The 18,919-nt window shown below is 39.7% G+C and overlaps 1 protein-coding gene across 2 annotated transcripts in view; it reads left to right on the top strand.

Annotated features, from left to right (window-relative positions):
* Positions 1–18,919, top strand: part of LOC126252918 (uncharacterized Golgi apparatus membrane protein-like protein CG5021) — an 87,112-nt gene that overhangs the window by 22,998 nt on the left and 45,195 nt on the right. The window contains exons 4-5 of one of the 2 annotated variants that reach the window (XM_049953904.1): positions 2,469–2,548; positions 8,113–8,226. In XM_049953904.1, coding sequence (XP_049809861.1) covers positions 2,469–2,548; positions 8,113–8,226 — 194 coding nt within the window. Of the gene's footprint in view, positions 1–2,468; positions 2,549–8,100; positions 8,227–18,919 lie in introns of both variants that reach the window. The other variant, XM_049953903.1, reaches the window with a different exon arrangement.

Genomic DNA, 18,919 nt, shown 5'->3' with positions numbered 1-18,919 from the left:
TGTTTTTTTTTTTTTTTTTTTTTTTTTTTTTTTTTTTGCCCCCTCCTCTCTTAGTGATCAGCCACTCACATTACTTGATGAATTTCAGTTAATACATTTTTTACACGTGTTTTAATAAGAGTATATAAAATGCTATAGAGTTAATTTTATATATTGTTTGCTCCTTCATGAATGTGAATATTAGAGGTTTTGGGATGTAGTGGATAAAACTTTAATTGGGAATGATTCTGCTTAGTATACAGTTTTAAATATTTTGACCACATTTGTTGTGAAATACATGAATAACTGGGCTAGTGAACTTGGTGTTGAGTGCATATATCGGAACACTATAAAAGTACTGCCTGCAGTGTTAAGGAACTGGTGGAAATAAACAAGGTGAGGCCATGTGTTAACTTTTCACATCCAGCCAATTTTACTTCACCTCACATTTTATTCTCTTTTCATTTTGTAATAAAGGTATCCAATGGGTTGCAGTAATGCGGTTGTTTTCACTGCAAAGATAAAAACCAATATAAATACCTTATTCAAAAGGAGACAGGTTTATTTTCAGATGTTCAGTATTGTTTGAACACCACCTTCATTGTGATGTCAAAGATTTTGGTATGTCACAACGGTTGATTCATCCAGCTCTGGTCTGAATGATTGTGCACTTATGTATCTACACACATCAAAAAAAGTTTTGCATCACCTCAGTTTCGAGAGTTCCAGAACCTGTACAGAAAATTGGAATAGAGATCAACATGAACATCATTTCTGCCCTTTTTATTGCTCATGAAAACCACACATTACATGTTGTACCACCACACAGTGCGATCTTCAGAGGTGATGGTCCAGATTGCTGTGCACACTGGTACCTGTAATACCCAGCAGCATGTCCTCTTGCATTGATGCATGCCTGTATTTGTCGTTGCATACTATCCACAAGTTCATCAAAGCACTGGTGGTCCAGATTGTCCCACTCCTCAACAGCGATTTGGCATAGCTCCCTCAGAGTGGTTGGTGGGTCACGTCATCCATAAACAGCCCTTTTCAATCTATCCCAGACAGCTCCGATAGGGTTCATATCTGGAGAACATGCTGGCCACTCTACTTTAGCGATGTCTTTATCCTGAAAGAAGTCATTCACAAGATGTGCACGATGGGGGCATGAATTGCTCTCCATGAAGACGAGTGCCTCGACAATATGCTGCCGATACGGTTGCACTATCAGTTGGAGAATGGCATTCAGGTATCATACCAATATCACGGTGCCTTCCATGACCACCAGTGGCATATGTTGGCGTATGACCGGCCTGCCTCCAAACACGTCTCCGACAATTGTCTGGTTGAAGGCGTATGGGACACTCATCGGTGAAGGGAACGTGATGTCAGTCCTGAGCGGTCCATTCGGCATGTTGTTACCGAGCGAGGTGGCGCAGTGGTTAGCACACTGGACTCGCATTCAGGAGGATGATGGTTCAATCCCGTCTCCGGCCATCCTGATTTAGGTTTTCCGTGATTTCCCTAAATCGCTTCAGGCAAATGCCGGGATGGTTCCTTTGAAAGGGCACGGCCGATTTCCTTCCCCATCCTTCCCTCACCCAAGCTTGCGGTCCGTCTCTAATGACCTCGTTGTCTACGGGACGTTAAACACTAATCTCCTCCTCCTGCGGCATGTTGTTGGACCCATCTGTACCGAACTGCATGGTGTCATGGTTGCAAAGATGGGCCTCACCGTAGACGTCAGGAGTGAAGTTGCTTATCATGCAGCCTATTGCACACAGTTTGAGTCATAACATGACATCCTGTGGCTGCACGAAAAGCAGTATTCCACAGGATGCCATTGCTGTCAGGGTTCCTCCGAGCCATAATCCGTAGGTAACGATCATCCACTGCAGTAGTAACCCTTGGGTGGCCTGAGTGAGGCATGTCATCAACAGTTCTTGTCTCTCTGTACCTCCTGCATATTCGAACAACATCGCTTTGGTTCACTCCAAGACGCCTGGACACTTCCCTTGTAGATAGCTCTTCCTGGAACAAAGTAACAATGCGGATGCGATCAAACTTCGGTATTGACTGCCTAGGCATGGTTGAACTACAGACAGCATGAGCCATGTACCTCCTTCCTGGTGGAATGCGTGGAACTGATCGGCAGTCAGACCCCCACAGTCTAATAGGCTCTGCTCATGTATGATTGTTTACATCTTTGGGTGGGTTTAGTGGCATCTCTGAACAGTCAAAGGGACTGTGTCTGTGATACAGTGTCCACAGTCAACTTCTATCTTCAGTAGTTCTGGGTACAGGGTGATGCAAAACTTTTTTTGATGTGTATGTTTTACTTAATAGAAAGAAGTAAAAGCTGATGAGAAGAAACATTGAGTTTTGTATTAAATTTTCTATCCATTATATCATTCATATAGATGTACCACAAAATATGCAATACTTTAGTGTGTTACATATGTGTATAACAATGTGCTTTCCATTGACAGGAAGACTTATGGTTGGTCTTCGGTGGTGGAATTATGTTGATGATGATGGGAAGTCCCACTGGGTTTTTGAAGCGAGAAAGGTGTGTTACAAATATTAGCGCTCTTAGTTATTCATCATTACAAACTTCTTAAAATACTTAGGATACATTTTCATTGGCTTGACACTAATAAAAAATGCTATTTTAACTTTGCGTTTACCATAACACTATGTAGAATTATGAACTAACTTGATTTGTTAATTTTATATGATAGAACCTGAAAGTTGCTTGATTACCTTTCCAAATGTTACAGATTACTTTTACATTTTAAGATTTTTAAAAATTTTTGTTTAATGTGTTGCTATTCCTATTCTTTCTTCGTTTTTCTGCTCCCAACAACTATTGATAATTCATTAATTATTCATCAGTTCCAAAACCAGTGAAACATTATTTCATTAATTTAGTTCTTCAGAAGATAAAGGCTCTTCACAGTTGGCCCTCAGTGCTAAATTGATTTAAAAACTTGTATGTGATGACTGTTGTATCCAGACAATGAACATAGAACAAAAGATCTTGATTGAGTTCCATAGCTGTGTCATCAGGTTGTTTCAACACAATTCACCTTGTCCCAGCTGTGTCTTGGCACCATCTTCAATCCAAGAGCCTTTGATATAAAATTAACAAGTAATAAATACTAATACTAATCTCAACGCTCTTTAGCCACTATGTTCTTATTTGTGTGTCTGACTAACCCTGTACTCAGGGCTATGTTTTATATATATTAACCTAGTTACGTAGATGGTTGTAAAAACGACTAAGATATAATACTCCATGTCAATTTAACACTGCCATCTTCTGAAGAAGATAGTTTTATAACTATTGAAACCTAGGTAAAGATTACTTTATCTTTCGCAACTGGTTGGCTGTTATTTATTCTTATAAAATACTAATCTATGTTCAAATTAACATACAAGCCTCAGAAAAGAATAAACTTATCAGGCTTCCAACAGTGTCAGTTGCTTATACATCCATAAACATTCAACTGAGAGGACTTTGGTCCTTAAGTGGAAACTGACTTCTGTGTGATTGCTGTCTCCATCATTATATAGCCGTGGTATCACCTTTGCCATCACTAATTCTCAGTCCATTGTCATGTAAGAAAGTGGTTTCATCCTCATTCTGCTGTGCCTACATTAACATTAGATAGCTGGTTTCCACTCAGTACTAAACTGGAAGCCACTGTCTTCATTGCAAATGTTGTTAGATATTTTGATCTCTACAGTGTAAATTATTATGCTATCCCAGCAACTGTTAATCCCTGTGATGTTAGTTGTGTTATTGGGTGCAATTCTATGTCCATTTCCCAAAGCACACTCACCTGCAGCCAGTTTCGCTGGATAAGTAAGTGTGATACCTCATTCTCAAACTGGTGCAGTTCTGTTTTATGTATGGTCTGCAGAATTTAATACTGTGTGCAGTCACATTGTAGCACTTCACTGAATGCTCGTGAGAGTTTAATCACTTGATGCAGCTGGGAGACTGACAAGATTTTATTCAGTCATATCACCACAATGTCACATCACCATGTACTTCTAAGGGAAGGAAATATAGAAACCTTATTAAGAAGGCAAACTGGAAAGTTTTTCCTGCCTTACATCTGTGGTGCTGTGATGAGAAAACAGTTCCATGATTTTCCATGCTAAACCATCATATCAACACTGCTATGGTCAGAAGAATGTTGCACTGTGCCAACTGCCCCTCCTACTAGAAAGGACACATTACAAAAGGAAGCAGCTGGATGGCGATGGCCATAAACTGTTCACTGTCCATCCGCAACTGACACTAACTTTTGCCTTAGACTGGGACTGGACTGATGTGGTCACAATAGAACAAAAAATATTATCACAAAATAGGTCCACAGGTAAATAAAAGGGGAAATTCAATTGACTTTCCCAACCATATCCGTAAATCTTCAGAATGCAACGTTATTGACATTATGATAAGTCAAATCGATGCTGGTTTTATCTTGGCACTTAAGAATGTACTTATCAAAATGCCATCACCATGGAGCATCCTTTCCTGCAAAATAAATGGCGTAGAACAAGCAGTCTGCAACATGTCCGTTGAGACTGCTGATGAAATTTGCTGTGAAGCAAGTTGTGAATCCTTTCAAAATCCAAACCACTGTCTCCTAACTTGACAAAGCCATAGATTAAAGCCTACACACACTCAGCAGTGATCCTTTCAGCGTCCTGCCAGCTGACAAAGGCAATGCACTGGAATTTTGTAACAAGCTGACTATTAAGCGAAGTTGAAGCTGGAGGAAGACATCAGCCAAAAATTTACCCTTGACCATATCTCAAGAATAATGCAGAAGGCATTGGAGCTACTCCTGTAACTGTCACTGTGAGAAAATGTTAAGAATTACCTTCCTCAAGAACCTAGACTGCCTATGTTTATGGCCAGCCAAAAACAAACAAGATGATGATGGTGATGATTCTATGACTCATTATCAACTCCACGTGATAGCCAATTTAGAGTGACAAAATATCTTAACAGTGTACTTACTCTACATGATGGCCGTTGTGTGCATAACATACTGCATTCGGCCAATGTCATCATCTAAATTAAGCACCTACATCTTGAAAGAAGCATATTATGGTCAGCTTTAATATGCTCACATTATTCATGCATGTTCTCATGAAAGACTTGATAATACATTATACATTAGAAGGTTACTTGTTAGCAAATACACTGAGGTGACAAAAGTCGTGGAGTAGCGATATGCACATTTACAGATGACAGTAGTATCGTGTACAGAAGGCATAAAAGGGCAATGCATTGGTGGAGCTGTCATTTGTATTAAGGTAATTCATGTGAAGAGGTTTCCGACATGATTACGGCCATGTGACAGGAATTGATAGACTTTGAACCAGAATGATGGTTGGAGCTAGACAGATGGGTCATTCCATTCTGCAAATTGTTCTGGAATCCAGTATTCCGATATCCACAGTGGCAAATATGTTCTGAGAATAGCAAATTTTAGGCTTTACCTCTCACCTCGGACAGTGCAGTGGCAGACAGCCTTCACTTAATGACAAAGAGAAGTGGTGTTTGCGCAGAGTTGTCAGTGCTAACACACAAGCAACACTGCATGAAATAACCACAGAAATCAATGCGGGATGTATGACGAACATATCCATTAGGACAGTGTGTTGAAATTTGGCATTAATGGGCTATGGCAGCAGACAATTGACGTGAGTGCCTTTGCTAACAGCACAACATTGCCTGCACCACCTCTCCTCGGCTCATGATTGTATTGTTTGGACTGCAGGCATTGCAAAATTGTGGCCTTTTCAGATGACTCCACATTTCAGTTGGTAAGAGCTGATAGTAGGGTTAGTGTGTGGAACAGACTCCATGAAGCCATGGACCCAAGTTGTCAACAACGCACTGTGCAAGCTGGTGGTGGCTTCGTAATGGTGGTGGGCTGTGTTTACATGGAATGGACTTGGGCATCTGGGCCAAATGAACCGATCATTGATTGGAAATGGTTTGTTCAGCTACTTGGAGACCATTTGCTGCCATTCATGGACTTCATGTTCCCAAACAATGATTGAATTTTAGTGGATGACAGTGTGCAATGTCACTGGCCCACAAATGTTCACGACTGAATTCAAGAATGTTCTGGACAATTCGAGCAAATGATTTTGCTACCCAGATCACACGACATTTGACGTAATTGAGAGGTCAGTTCATGCACAAAATCCTCCACCAGCAAACTTTTTCAGTTATGGATGGCTGTTGAGGCAGAATGGCTCACAAATTTTGTGGGGGTATTCCAACAATTTGTGGAGTCCATGCCATGTCGAGATGCTGCACTACACTTAGTGAAAGTAGGTCTTACACAATATTAGGTGGTGTCCCATGATTTTTGTAACCTCATTGTAAATGCGGTGCCTTCAACAAAGGTGCAAATTCTGATAGTATAGCAAATTTGAAGCTCACTGATGTATTAAGGTCATATAATCTTGTAAATATAGTAGGCTACCAGACTAACACACACCTGCTGCACCAGAAAAGATTGTGCTATAATCAGCAGAAATATTGTAGATAACGTAAATTATAGTAGCCTAGATTTTCATTACTCTGTGCACTTTTGTCAGACAATAGATAAATTCAGCTGTCCCAAAAATATCAAAGGTTGCTTTGCAGAAACAAAGTCTAATGTTAATGCCTTCAGATATAAACTATTAGAGGAGAAATTGTATTCTACATACCAGGTGAAGGGGCCTGACGGCAAATGGAATGAGTTCTATTCAACCCTGTTAGAGAAACCCGAAAGATAGTTAAGCATTGTCAGAATGGAAGTAATCCTAGACTGAGAATTCCAACAAGCCTGATTAGGCTGAGGCAAATTGTACAGTTCTGACAGTTAATTAACCAAGACCTCTGCTTCTATAATCTTACCAGAAGTTCATATAGTATTGTCTTTCAGGGCACAAGGTGGGGTTGTTAGCGGTCTCTCACCACATTTTCAACCTTAGGCTGCCCTTGTATAGTGGATTGGCCTGACACTGTAATCTTTTAATTCAGTTATGTTTGTACATTCCTCATTGTTTTAATTCAAAGATGTAGCGTCACTTCCTCATGTCATTTTATTGAGCTGACTGTATTATCAGTGTTCTACCACGGCCCTTCAGCTGTTGCTTCTTTTATAGCTGCTTTTATCCTTCCCTTTGTCTACTTTTTTTTTCAGGCAAGTGTACTGAGAGTTAATTTTACTGACCTTGTTGTTCCTTTTAGACGAATTTTATTGGTTTGGTACAGCCAGAGTGAAAGGACTGATGATCCATTGATTTTGTCCCTCAAAGCTATCAATACAGTTTTATACCTTGTTGCAAAAGTTTGCTGTTGTACTTAGGGTTTTTCCTCTAGTTTAGTCCTATTCTTTCCTACCAATTCAGTGTTCCTCATACAGTTCATGAGCACTTGAAGTACAGTGAATGCAGGTTTTCAATTTTCTGTGTGATATCACTTCGATGGACATAGTTACAATGATTTTGTGAGTGGTATGAACCACTATGGCCAGTTACATCTCTCAAAACTAGACCAGTAATGAGTAACCCACCTTCACTTGTTTCCAATACTGCAAATTAATTCTTTCAAGATTGCAAATTAAGACTGTTCAGGGATTTTCTCTGCCTCGTGATGACTGGGTGTTGTGTGATGTCCTTAGGTTAGTTAGGTTTAAGTAGTTCTAAGTTCTAGGGGACTGATGACCATAGATGTTAAGTCCCATAGTGCTCAGAGCCATTTAAGACTGTTCAAGAACCACGTAGAGCCTAATAGTGTGAAGAAATAAACCCTGCAGCAGAATTATGCTTGGACAAAGAATCTCTGTTTCAGTACATTTATTTGCTTTCTTGTAATATTTTAAAAGTAAGTAATATGTTAGCATACGGATTAACCAGATACTTTCAGTCTCTGTTGATACCATAAGAACCTCTCAGTAAGGCAGTTTTAGAGTGACATTGTATATAATGCCATTACAGTTAGCATTATAGAAGTGAAAAAGATATCATGTACATGTTATAATGTGAATATAATCCAGGTATTGTGGATTGGAATTTACATGTGAACCCTTTTCCCAGGGGAATCTACAGAATAAAGTTAATGCAACAGAAGCACAGATATTTTGGCTGGCCTTAATTCTGTGTCCGCTGTTGTGGAGCATCTTGTTCCTGGTTGCGTTGTTTGGCTTTTCCTTTAAGTGGTTGGTATGTTAACTACTACTTTTAAAAGTTAATTTATTCCATTCTTATTTTCTGATGTATCATGTCCTCTATTCATATTGGAAAATAAGCAGTAATTTTTTTTTTCTCTAGTGCTGAACTGTATAAGTTCTAATGACCAGTTTTGTTATTTTTGCCAAATGTTAACATAACATGCTACTAACATGATTGAAGGACATGAACAAATTATGTTGCTGTGATGCAAATACTCACTAGGAGAGGGTCTGAAACTTGATTTGCAGTTAAGATTCTCCCTTTTCCCCTCAGCAGAAAATGCATTTCATAACAGTGGAAAAACAATATAATATTGTTTTAGTTTTCAAATTTTCTGTTGCTTAGTTGTGTCCTCTCTTTTAACTCCCCAAGGTCCAGGTACATAGAAAAATTTTGTTCCCAAAAAATCAGATATTAAAATTTTGTTCCCAAAAAATCAGATATTTTTGCCATTATTTAAAATGTTACCGACACATTTGTGTTTGGTACATCTCAAAGAGTAATACATGCAAAAAATGTATGAGTCAGTTTGTTTGTATTTCATATTTGTTTCACTTCTTTAATAGTTTACATGTTTTACAATAATGATGAAAGTATAATCATCCTCTAAAAAAATTCATATTTAATTGGATTTTATATGGTAAAGTCTGTAGCATTCTGGGATACAGAGAGGTATGTTACAATCAGGGCAATACCACCTTGTTTCTTTGCTGCTTGTTTTGCCAATAAATTATCTAGTCTTTATGCGAACAAAGCTTGGAAACCTGTATTGGATCTGCATTATCATAAAATTCACCTGTAAAAAGGACGAGATTAAGACAGCAATATTAGTGATGAAAAATTGTAGCAGATGGCATCCTACCTGAATATAGATCTTTTTGAGATTGCTCTCACTCTCATATTGTTCCCTCCGATGCAGAATCATTAATTCTTCATCTTGAGCTTCTGAAAATTCTTGCTCACTTAACAAACATAGCAGATTTACAACTGCAAAACCTAACAGGTACACTTGAAATGGGCAACAATGCAAGCTCATGCAAGCACAAAATGGCTCTATCAGTTGCAACAGAGTTCGCTACTGCTTATTTTAAAGTAATTCTAGAAATTGACAATAGAAATCAGCATCTGACAAGGGCAGATAGCAAGATGTCCATACATAATTCCCATCTGAAACCAGTCCTGTTTTTGAGCAATAGGTGGCTCGCACATCATGAAAATCATGGCCCAAGATACATATGGATGCATTCCTTAGGACTCAGTGTCAAGGCCAAAGTTGCTTCGTTGCTAAAATGTTACATGACTTTCCTTTCCATACACACTGTTATAGCAAGATGTGCCTTATGGTCTTCAAGATATACACATCCATGTTACTTCTGCATGCTTTGTAATATTATCTATTCATCTTACACTTTGTTGCTTTCGTGATATTTATTTATTTCATGGAATCCAGCAAGAACGTCTTCTGTACATGTACCATCTATCTCCCTGGTTACAACTTTTGCTGAACTCAATTTTATTTTCATTGGATTATATTTTTAAGTCCAGTCTCTTCCATGTGCTGCAAATATGTTTTCTGGTCTCATGTGGTAATTTTCATCATGTATGCCTCTATTGTGTTTCAGCACATCAGAAGCTTTGTTCATTTTGAAGAATCCAATTTACCAAGGGCAGTTTCACTGTCCACAGAACTGTTGTTTTCAGCTACCCTAAATAGAAAAACTTATAAACTTCATTGTTAATTTGAAATAGCTTCATTTCAGTATATTGGTTAAGTCATTCTAGTCTTATCATAGTTGATTGTCAAGCCTAGTTTCAAACTTGATCTATTAATTTCTTTCTTTATTCATTGAAGTTCATCTATGCTAGAAATGAACAGTACCATAGGATTATCAAACAGAAGATCAAACAAGATGGTTTATGTTCATTCATTGACAAGTATTTCCTCTTTTTCCCAGTTTTGTGATTTGAAATCTTCCTCCTGTGCTGCTGAGGATCGTCTTCTTGATATGCAATGACTTTACTTGAGTCCTCATTTATGTCCGTTGGAAGACAAATGGAAGCTGTCACATTAATGTACTATAATAGGTGGGATTAATACCATGTTTCTCAGTGGTTTTTGGTGCAGATTCTGCTGAAACAGTCATAAGCTTTCTCAAAATGTATTAATTCCAGATAAAATAATACACTTATTGCTCCTCTTTGTAATACCGTTCAAGATTTACAAGAGGTCCTTTATAGTTTATCCGCTTCTAAAGCCAACTTGTTATTTGTGTATGTTTGGGGGGGGGGGGGGGGGGGACAGTACTTATCTTCAGGAGGTGAAATTCGGAGTTCTGCTGACACAGATTTAAAAGTAGAAACAAAAATAGTTATCTGTGTAACTGTTAGTTTCTCTTGACTCACTGAAGAAGAAATGGACAGAACATGGAGCAATTCCAAATAAACTTGGTACACAGGTAACTTAGTACCAGGAGACAGTTGACACTGGGTATTACACCCTTAGCATCCCGGTTTGTTGGAGTAGAGTGAGAAAGCTGTGACATGTAAGCACCTGGCGTAATTTAAAAAAAAAAAAACGTCTGTAGGTACATCAGCAATATAGAAATTACAGATTACTACTCACCATAAAGAGGAGGTGTTGAGTTGTGGACAGGCATAACAAAAAAGAATGCTAGAAATAATTCACCAGTTGGACAAAGTCCCCCAGAAGTAGAAAATTCATACATTCACATAAGAGCAACTCGTATGCACATGGCCACTATCTCTGGAAGTGAAGGCCCAAGTGCAGTGCCTGACATGAACAGCAGTCTTAGCTGGGGTGGGTAATGGGGGTAATTAAGAGGTGGAGGGTTGATAGAGAGGGAGGGAATGCAGGTTAGGAATGGGAAAAGAAGCTAGTGCTGTCGATGGGAGCGTGCAGTTATGTGGCGGCTACGGGATAAGGTTACTGGGTGCAGCATTGGGTGGCTGTGCTGGACTTAGGTGCCCCTCCCAGCTTGGCCTGTCAAGTGGCGGCTCGTGTCACTTGGACGCTAAACCAGCCGTGATTCTCTCTCACCATGTCCAGAAATGGAAAATATCATCACCATCTCAACCTGTGCAATATTGTCCATCCCTACTCTACCCCTGTTCCCAACCTTGGGCCTCATGACTTATATCCCTGCAATAGACCTAGATGTGACATCTCACATACGTCCTCTCACTACCACCTACTTCATTCGTGTCACTGGCATCTCCTACTCCATCAGTGACAGGGCCACCTGTGAAAATAGCCAAATGATCTGCCAACATAGTTGCAACCACTGTGCCGCATTGTATGTGGGCATGAATGGCCACTGCCAAACAGTGACCAAGAGGCAGCTGGACCACACAGTTGCTGAACATGCTGCCATACATGGAGTGCTTCACTTTAATGTCTGCTTCAAAGCCTGTACCATCACCAGCTTTCCTGATTTGTGTAAATGGGAACCCTTCCTGCAACATATACTTCATTGGCACAACCATCTGCCTATCCCCCTCCCTGCTGGAATTTCAGTACTTCACATGCCTTATGTACTGCCAACCCACCCCAGTGGAGTGCTGCTCACATCAGACACGGCTGCAGTCAGATCTTAACTCCTAGAGACAGTCGATAAATATGTGAGAGTTTTTCTGTGTGAATTTGTGATAGTTTTCTACTTCTAAAGATGGACTTCATCCTTAAGCTGAAATATTTCTAGCATTCTTTTTCATTGTGTCTGTCTGCAACTCAGTGCCGCGTCTGTGTGGTGAGAAGCAGTCTATCAGTTCCATACTGTTGTTATTCCATCTTCGTACACTATGATTTACTGTCTGCAAAAATGAGCTGTTGGGGTACATGGTTAATGAAATGGAGGACAAGTTCAATATTTCATAGCAGAGAAATGTTTCAAATGTAGAAACACGTGAGGAACAGTCAAAGAAATAACACATTAAGTATGGACAAGGGAAGGATTCTGGATAAATGGAAGCAATACGCTGAATACTGAAGATCCTGAAAATACCTTCCCAGAAGGAAGAAATGCAGAGGGTGTAGAGGAAAAAGGAAGCAAATCAACAGGATTTAGACAGAGGAGTTAAGAAACTGAAGTATAAGAAGGCATCAGGAGAAGAAAGGGTAACATCAGTGATGTTGAAGGCAGGAGGTGGAATACTAATGAAAGAGAGGTACAGTCTCATAAGTGAAGAATGGAGAACAGAAGAGAGATCAAAAGAATGGAAGTCTGTTAACCATTATTCCATTGCACAAAAAGAATAGTAAAAGGATTTTGTAGAAATTATTGAGGCATTTCTCTGCTAAGTGTTATGATTAATAATTCTCACAAAGCTTAAACCTTTAGCTGAATATACTGTTGGGAAAAACCAGGCAGGTGTTGAAGCAGTGTGGATCAAATCTTCACCATAAGATAAATCTGGAAGAAGTGCTGGCAATTCTACTATCAGTTCCTGGTAACATTTGTAGGTCTCTCAAAGGCTTATGATGGTATACACAGATAAAGTATGAACATCATCTTGAAGGAGCCTGGCATACCAAGGAAGTTAGTTAACTTAGTGCAGGTGTGTACAATGGAGACAAAAACCAAGTTGCCATATTCCTTGACTTCCGGAAAGCGTTTGACTCTGTGCCCCACTGCAGACTCCTAACTAAGGTACGAGCATGTGGGATTGGTTCCCAAGTGTGTGAATGGCTCGAAGTCTTCTTAAGTAATAGAACCCAGTACGTTGTCCTCGATGGTGAGTGTTCATCGGAGGTGAGGGTATCATCTGGAGTGCCCCAGGGAAGTGTGGTAGGTCCGCTGTTGTTTTTTATCTACATAAATGATCTTTTGGATAGGGTGGATAGCAATGTGCGGCTGTTTGCTGATGATGCTGTGGTGTACGGGAAGGTGTCGTCGTTGAGTGACTGTAGGAGGATACAAGATGACTTGGACAGAATTTGTGATTGGTGTAAAGAATGGCAGCTAACTCTAAATATAGATAAATGTAAATTAATGCAGATGAATAGGAAAAAGAATCCTGTAATGTTTGAATACTCCATTAGTGTAGCACTTGACACAGTCACATCGATTAAATATTTGGGCGTAACATTGCAGAGCGATATGAAGTGGGACAAGCATGTAATGGCAGTTGGGGGAAGGCGGGTAGTCGTCTTCGGTTCATTGGTAGAATTTTGGAAAGATGTGGTTCATCTGTAAAGGAGACCGCTTATAAAACACTAATACGACCTATTCTTGAGTACTGCTCGAGCGTTTGGGATCCCTATCAGGTCGGATTGAGGGAGGACATTTGAGGAAGGACATAGAAGCAATTCAGAGGCGGGCTGCTGGATTTGTTACTGGTAGGTTTGATCATCACGCGAGTGTTACGGAAATGCTTCAGGAACTCGGGTGGGAGTCTCTAGAGGAAAGGAGGTGTTCTTTTCATGAATCGCTACTGAGGAAATTTAGAGAACCAGCATTTGAGGCTGACTGCAGTACAATTTTACTACCGCCAACTTACATTTCGTGGAAAGACCACAAAGATAAGATAAGAGAGATTAGGGCTCGTACAGATGCATATAGGCAGTCATTTTTCCCTCGTTCTGTTTGGGAGTGGAACAGGGAGAGAATATGCTAGTTGTGGTACGCACCGTATGGTGGATTGCGGAGTATGTATGTAGATGTAGAAATACTAAGGGGGACTACCCAAGGAATTGAGCACAAGAACGGGTGTGCCATTTGCCATTGCTTTTTAATCTGGCCCTGGTGAAAGTAGTTCAGGAATGAAAAGAGAGGGCAAAGAGTTGAAGATAAATTGAAGAACACAGTTATTGGGATGTACAGATGACATTGCAGTCATAGTGGAGTCACAGGAACAAATGACAGAATCTGTAGAGGGCTCAGCAAAGAATGCCTGTAGATTGGACTGAGGATTAATAAGGAGGAGACTTAAATGATAGAAGTAATCAGAAAGGCCCCTAATGATGCTCAATTGCAGGTTGGAATGTGGAAAATAGCAAGAGTGGAAATTTTTAAATATCATGGCACCTGGTTCAAGAGACATAATAACCTAAACAAGAAATTAATCAGTGTATTGTGAATGAGTCTAAAACTTTCTTCAGTCTCAAGGAGTCAATGTCGTTAAAAGATCTGTCAGTTAATACCATAATTAAACCCTATAATCCAGTGATAATACCAGTGTAATAATGGACAGAAATCTTAAGTGTCACAAAAAAATAGACAACTTTTCCATCTTTGAATGGAAACTCATGAGAAAGGTCTTTGGACCAATCTGTGGAGAGATCATCTGGAGATGTTGAAAAAACCAGGACCTGTATGACTTGATGAAATAGCTAAACATGTGCAGAAGATGAAAGTGCAGAGAATAAGCCTGGCGGGGCACATTACGAGGAGGCCAGACACTTGCTGGGCTGTAGCTGTTGCGGCGGTACGCCACATAACGTGAAAAAATAATATTGAAGAATTTCAAAAATTTAACAAAACAGACGTCATAACGAAATAAATATTATCACAGAAAAACTGGAGAGACTATGTAATCAACTAATATGATCTGTGATTGTTATTGTAATCTCTGTTACTTTTGATAAAAGATCTCACACACTTCCCTTTTGTTTCTTGGTAGTGTAAGAAACCATTTTGTGATGAGGCACGGAAATGTGTAAGTTTCATGTAATATTTAGTCTAAATGTAATCAAATATGACTTAAAAGTGTCATGAACGTTTTACTGTCACAGATCCTATACTCATGAAATGAATGACATAAATAATTTATGCAAATTTTATAGGGAAACATTGGCGCAGAGGTCAGCGCCATTGTTCTAAATGATAACGGCCCAGAGTCATAATAAATATTTTAATATTTGCTAATTTTGACAAATAATTAAACATAAATGTAAATGTAAGAGATTCCTCTTGATTAGCAGTTCTTCTTTTGCAACAGTAATAAGAGTCAGTTTTTTCCATTATTGAACAATATTCGTATAACGTGATTTCAGTAAGTTTATTTGATCTCTGTTTAATGGATATTGCGAGAATCTCCTCAGCAGTGCCTTTTCACAAAAGTAAACTGCAGCTGTATATCTGGAATATTGTATATTGGTGGTGTCTTTTGATATAAAAACAGCTTGTCGGGCAAACTAACTGCGAGAAGTACCATAACTGAGTCCATGGCATAAAAAATTTTTCAGTTGTGAAGCAGGCAGAATAATATTAACTCCAACTTGTCACAACATATAAAATACAATATGTAAAAAGAACCATCACACTGTGCTTATAGAAAGAACTGATGGAACTCGTGCTAGTGGAAGACAGAGGAAGCAGTGGGAGTATGAACTGCAGAAGACCTTCAGCAGCTGCGTGTGTGTGAGAACTGGATCCAAAGTGCACAAGATCACCATCCATGGGGGAACATTGTAAGATTGACAAGTGGTCTTAAGGGTTATTGATCATTGGGGTGTGTGTGTGTGTGTGTGTGTGTGTGTGTGTGTGTGTGTGTGTGTGTGTGTGTGTGTGTGTGTACTGTGGAGACAAATATCATGGGATAGTGATATGCACATATACAATATACAGATGACGGTAGTATCACATATGCAAGGTATAAAAGAGCAGAACATTGATGGAGCTGTTATTTGTACTCAGACGATTCATGTGAAGAGGTGTCAGTCATGATTATGGCTGCATGACGAGAATTAACAGACTTTGAATGTGGAAAGGTAGTTGAAGCTAGATGCATGAGACATCCTATTTCATAAATCATTAGGGAATTCAGTATTCAGAGACCCACAATGTCAAGAGTGTGCCGCAAATACCAATTATTTCAGACATAATCTTTCACGACGGTCAACGCAATGGCTGAAGGTCTTCACTTAATGACAGAGAGCAGCATTTGCGTAGAATTCTCAGTGCTAACAGATAAGCAGCAGTACATGGAATAACTGTAGAAATCAGTGTGGGATGTACAAAGAATGAATCCGTTAGGACAGTGCAATGAAGTTTGGCGTTAATGGGCTATGGCAGCACATAATCGACGCAAGTGCCTTTGCTAACAATGTGGCATCACTTGCAGTGCTTCTGCTAGGGCCGTGACCATACCGGTCGAATCCTAGGTGACTGGAAAATTGTTACCTGGTCAGATGAGTCTTGATTTCAGTAAGTAAGATCTGATGGTATGATTTAAGTGTGGTGCAGTTCTCATAGTCATGGACCCAGGTGTCAGCAAGAGGTAGAGCAAGCTAGTGGGGGCTTCATAATGGTGTGAGCACTGTTTACATGGATTGAACTGGATCCTCTGGTCCAACTAAACTAGTCATTGAACTGAAATTGGTATGTTTGGCTACTTGGGGGACCATTTGCAGCCATTCATGGACTTCCTGTTGTCAAATGATGATAGAATTTTTATGGATGACAATGCTCAGTGTCACCGAGCCACAATTGTTCACGGTATGTTTGAAGAACATTTTCGACAATTTGAATGAATGATGTGGCCACCCGTATCGACTGACATGAATCCGAATGAACGTTTATGGTGCACCAGCAACACTTTAGCAATTACGGATTGCTCATTATTTCTTCAGGGGACTTCCAGTGACTTGTTGAATCCATGCCACATAAAATTTCTGCACTACACCAGAGTAAAGGTGGTCTGACAAGACATCAGGAGGTATATCATAACTTTTGTAACCTTAGTGTATTTATGCATGTATGCATCTTTGAATGCAAACACTGTTGGATAAGGCCACCTCTCTCCTCTCACTGTTAAATACTTAGGAGGTTTCGTTGTTTTGAAGGGTGTGACATGCAAAAATAATGTAAAGATCAGTGTCAGTTATATAGTTTTTGGATTCACTATGTTATAATTTGTATACTATTGAAAACATACGAGTAAACTAAGTTAGTTTTGCACTATAGACAAGTAATTCTTTGTCGGTCTAAGATTGGGGTAAATAAGTTACCTGGGCAACACCAATTACTCAGTGTTGTTTCAAATTTTAATGTTTACAATAGTCTACATCTAAATTTCCTCTGTAATAAAACATTGGTACTGATTTTAATTCTATTTGGATTCCACTTCTGTTTTTCTTCCTTTTTGTAGTATACTTCCATTAACAGCTCCTGATGTAATTTGAACAATGGAAAATCTAGGATGTAACGTAACAAAATAATGAAAAGGATATGAAACTTTCTGGCAGATTAAAACTGTGTACCAGACCGAGACTCAAACTTGGGACCTTTGCTTTTCACCGGCAAGCGCTCTACCAACTGAGCTACTCAAGCACGACTCACGAAACCACCTCACAGCTTCATTTCTGCTAGTACCTCATCTCCTACCTTCCCAACTTCACAGAAGCTCTTCTGTGAGCCTTGCAAAACTAGCACTCCTGGAAGATAGGATATAGCGGAGGTTTCATGTTTGTGCACACTCCGCTGCAGAGTGAAAATCTCATTCTGGAAACATGCCCCAGGCTGTGGCTAAGCCATGTCTCTGCAATATCCTTTCTTCCAGGAGTGCTAGTTCTGCAAGTTTTGAAGAAGAGCATATGTGAAGTTTGGAAGGCAGGAGACGAGGTACTGGCGGAATTAAAGCTGTAAGGATGGGTCGTGCTTGGGTAGCTCAGTTGGCACAGCGCTTGCCCGCGAAAGGCAAAGGTCCCAAGTTCAAGTCTCAGTCTGTCACAAAGTTTTAATCTGCCTGGAAGTTTCATATCAGCGCACACTCTGCTGCAGAGTGAAAATCTCATTCTGGAATGAAAAGGATAGCTGCTACTCCCCATACAGCAGAGACGCTAAGTTACAGAAAGGCTCGACAAAAATACTCTTTGAAAGTTAGCTTTCAGCCAACAAGGCCTATCGACAAAGAGTTTGCTGGCTGAGAACTAACTTTCCTACAGCCTTTTTGTTGTGCCTTTCTGCGACTCAGCATCTCTTCTATATGGTGAATAGCAATTATCCTTTTCATTGTATTTTTATAACATGATTTGATATTGTTCAACTCCTGTTCCTGTTCTTCTGAACTGTCCTTTTACCCTAAAATTCTGAATTTGCCAAACTTAGGATGCCTGACTGTGCAGAGCCATTCTCTGGAGTTCTTTCAATTCAAATCTCTGAATGTTCTTTCATCCATGCCAGAATGCTGGTGGGTACATGGAAGTCGGAGCTCTGACCACCCTACGTGGGTCATACTGGTCTGCCAGTGTCAGGAGAATTTAGTGTGAAATGTGAACAGTGCAAAACCCCAGCAGAGCTATACTCATTGCAATCTCAGTCCAGACCAGTGTGCATCTGAACCTCACATTCAGGGATTAATGTAACATGTTCACATTCTGATCACATACTAGATGGGGCCATAGGTCAATATTATCATTGAGCATTTAGTTAGCTTTTGTGTCACAATACATATAGCCCAGAAGGTAGCAGATTATGCACAGTGCAAACTGATGAACAGCCCATCCATATTTGTTTTCCCTAAAGTGTTCCACCAAGGTTCTTTGCCAATGGATACTAATGCTAGACAATTAGTACTAACTGTGATTGTTTGTGTGTATTGAATGTCCAGCATCTGGCTATTTGGTTTCCACCACCACCATCCATCCATCCATCCATTTTACTTTGAGTGCTTTATATGTCAGGTTAGAAAGGTTATGGCCAGATAAGTGACTACATGTGCTATG

Source organism: Schistocerca nitens, chromosome 4 (genome assembly GCF_023898315.1).
Source record: "Schistocerca nitens isolate TAMUIC-IGC-003100 chromosome 4, iqSchNite1.1, whole genome shotgun sequence".
Classification (NCBI taxonomy): domain Eukaryota; kingdom Metazoa; phylum Arthropoda; class Insecta; order Orthoptera; family Acrididae; genus Schistocerca; species Schistocerca nitens.
Note: the sequence above shows the minus strand (reverse complement) of the source record. Positions and strands in the feature narration are given on the sequence as shown.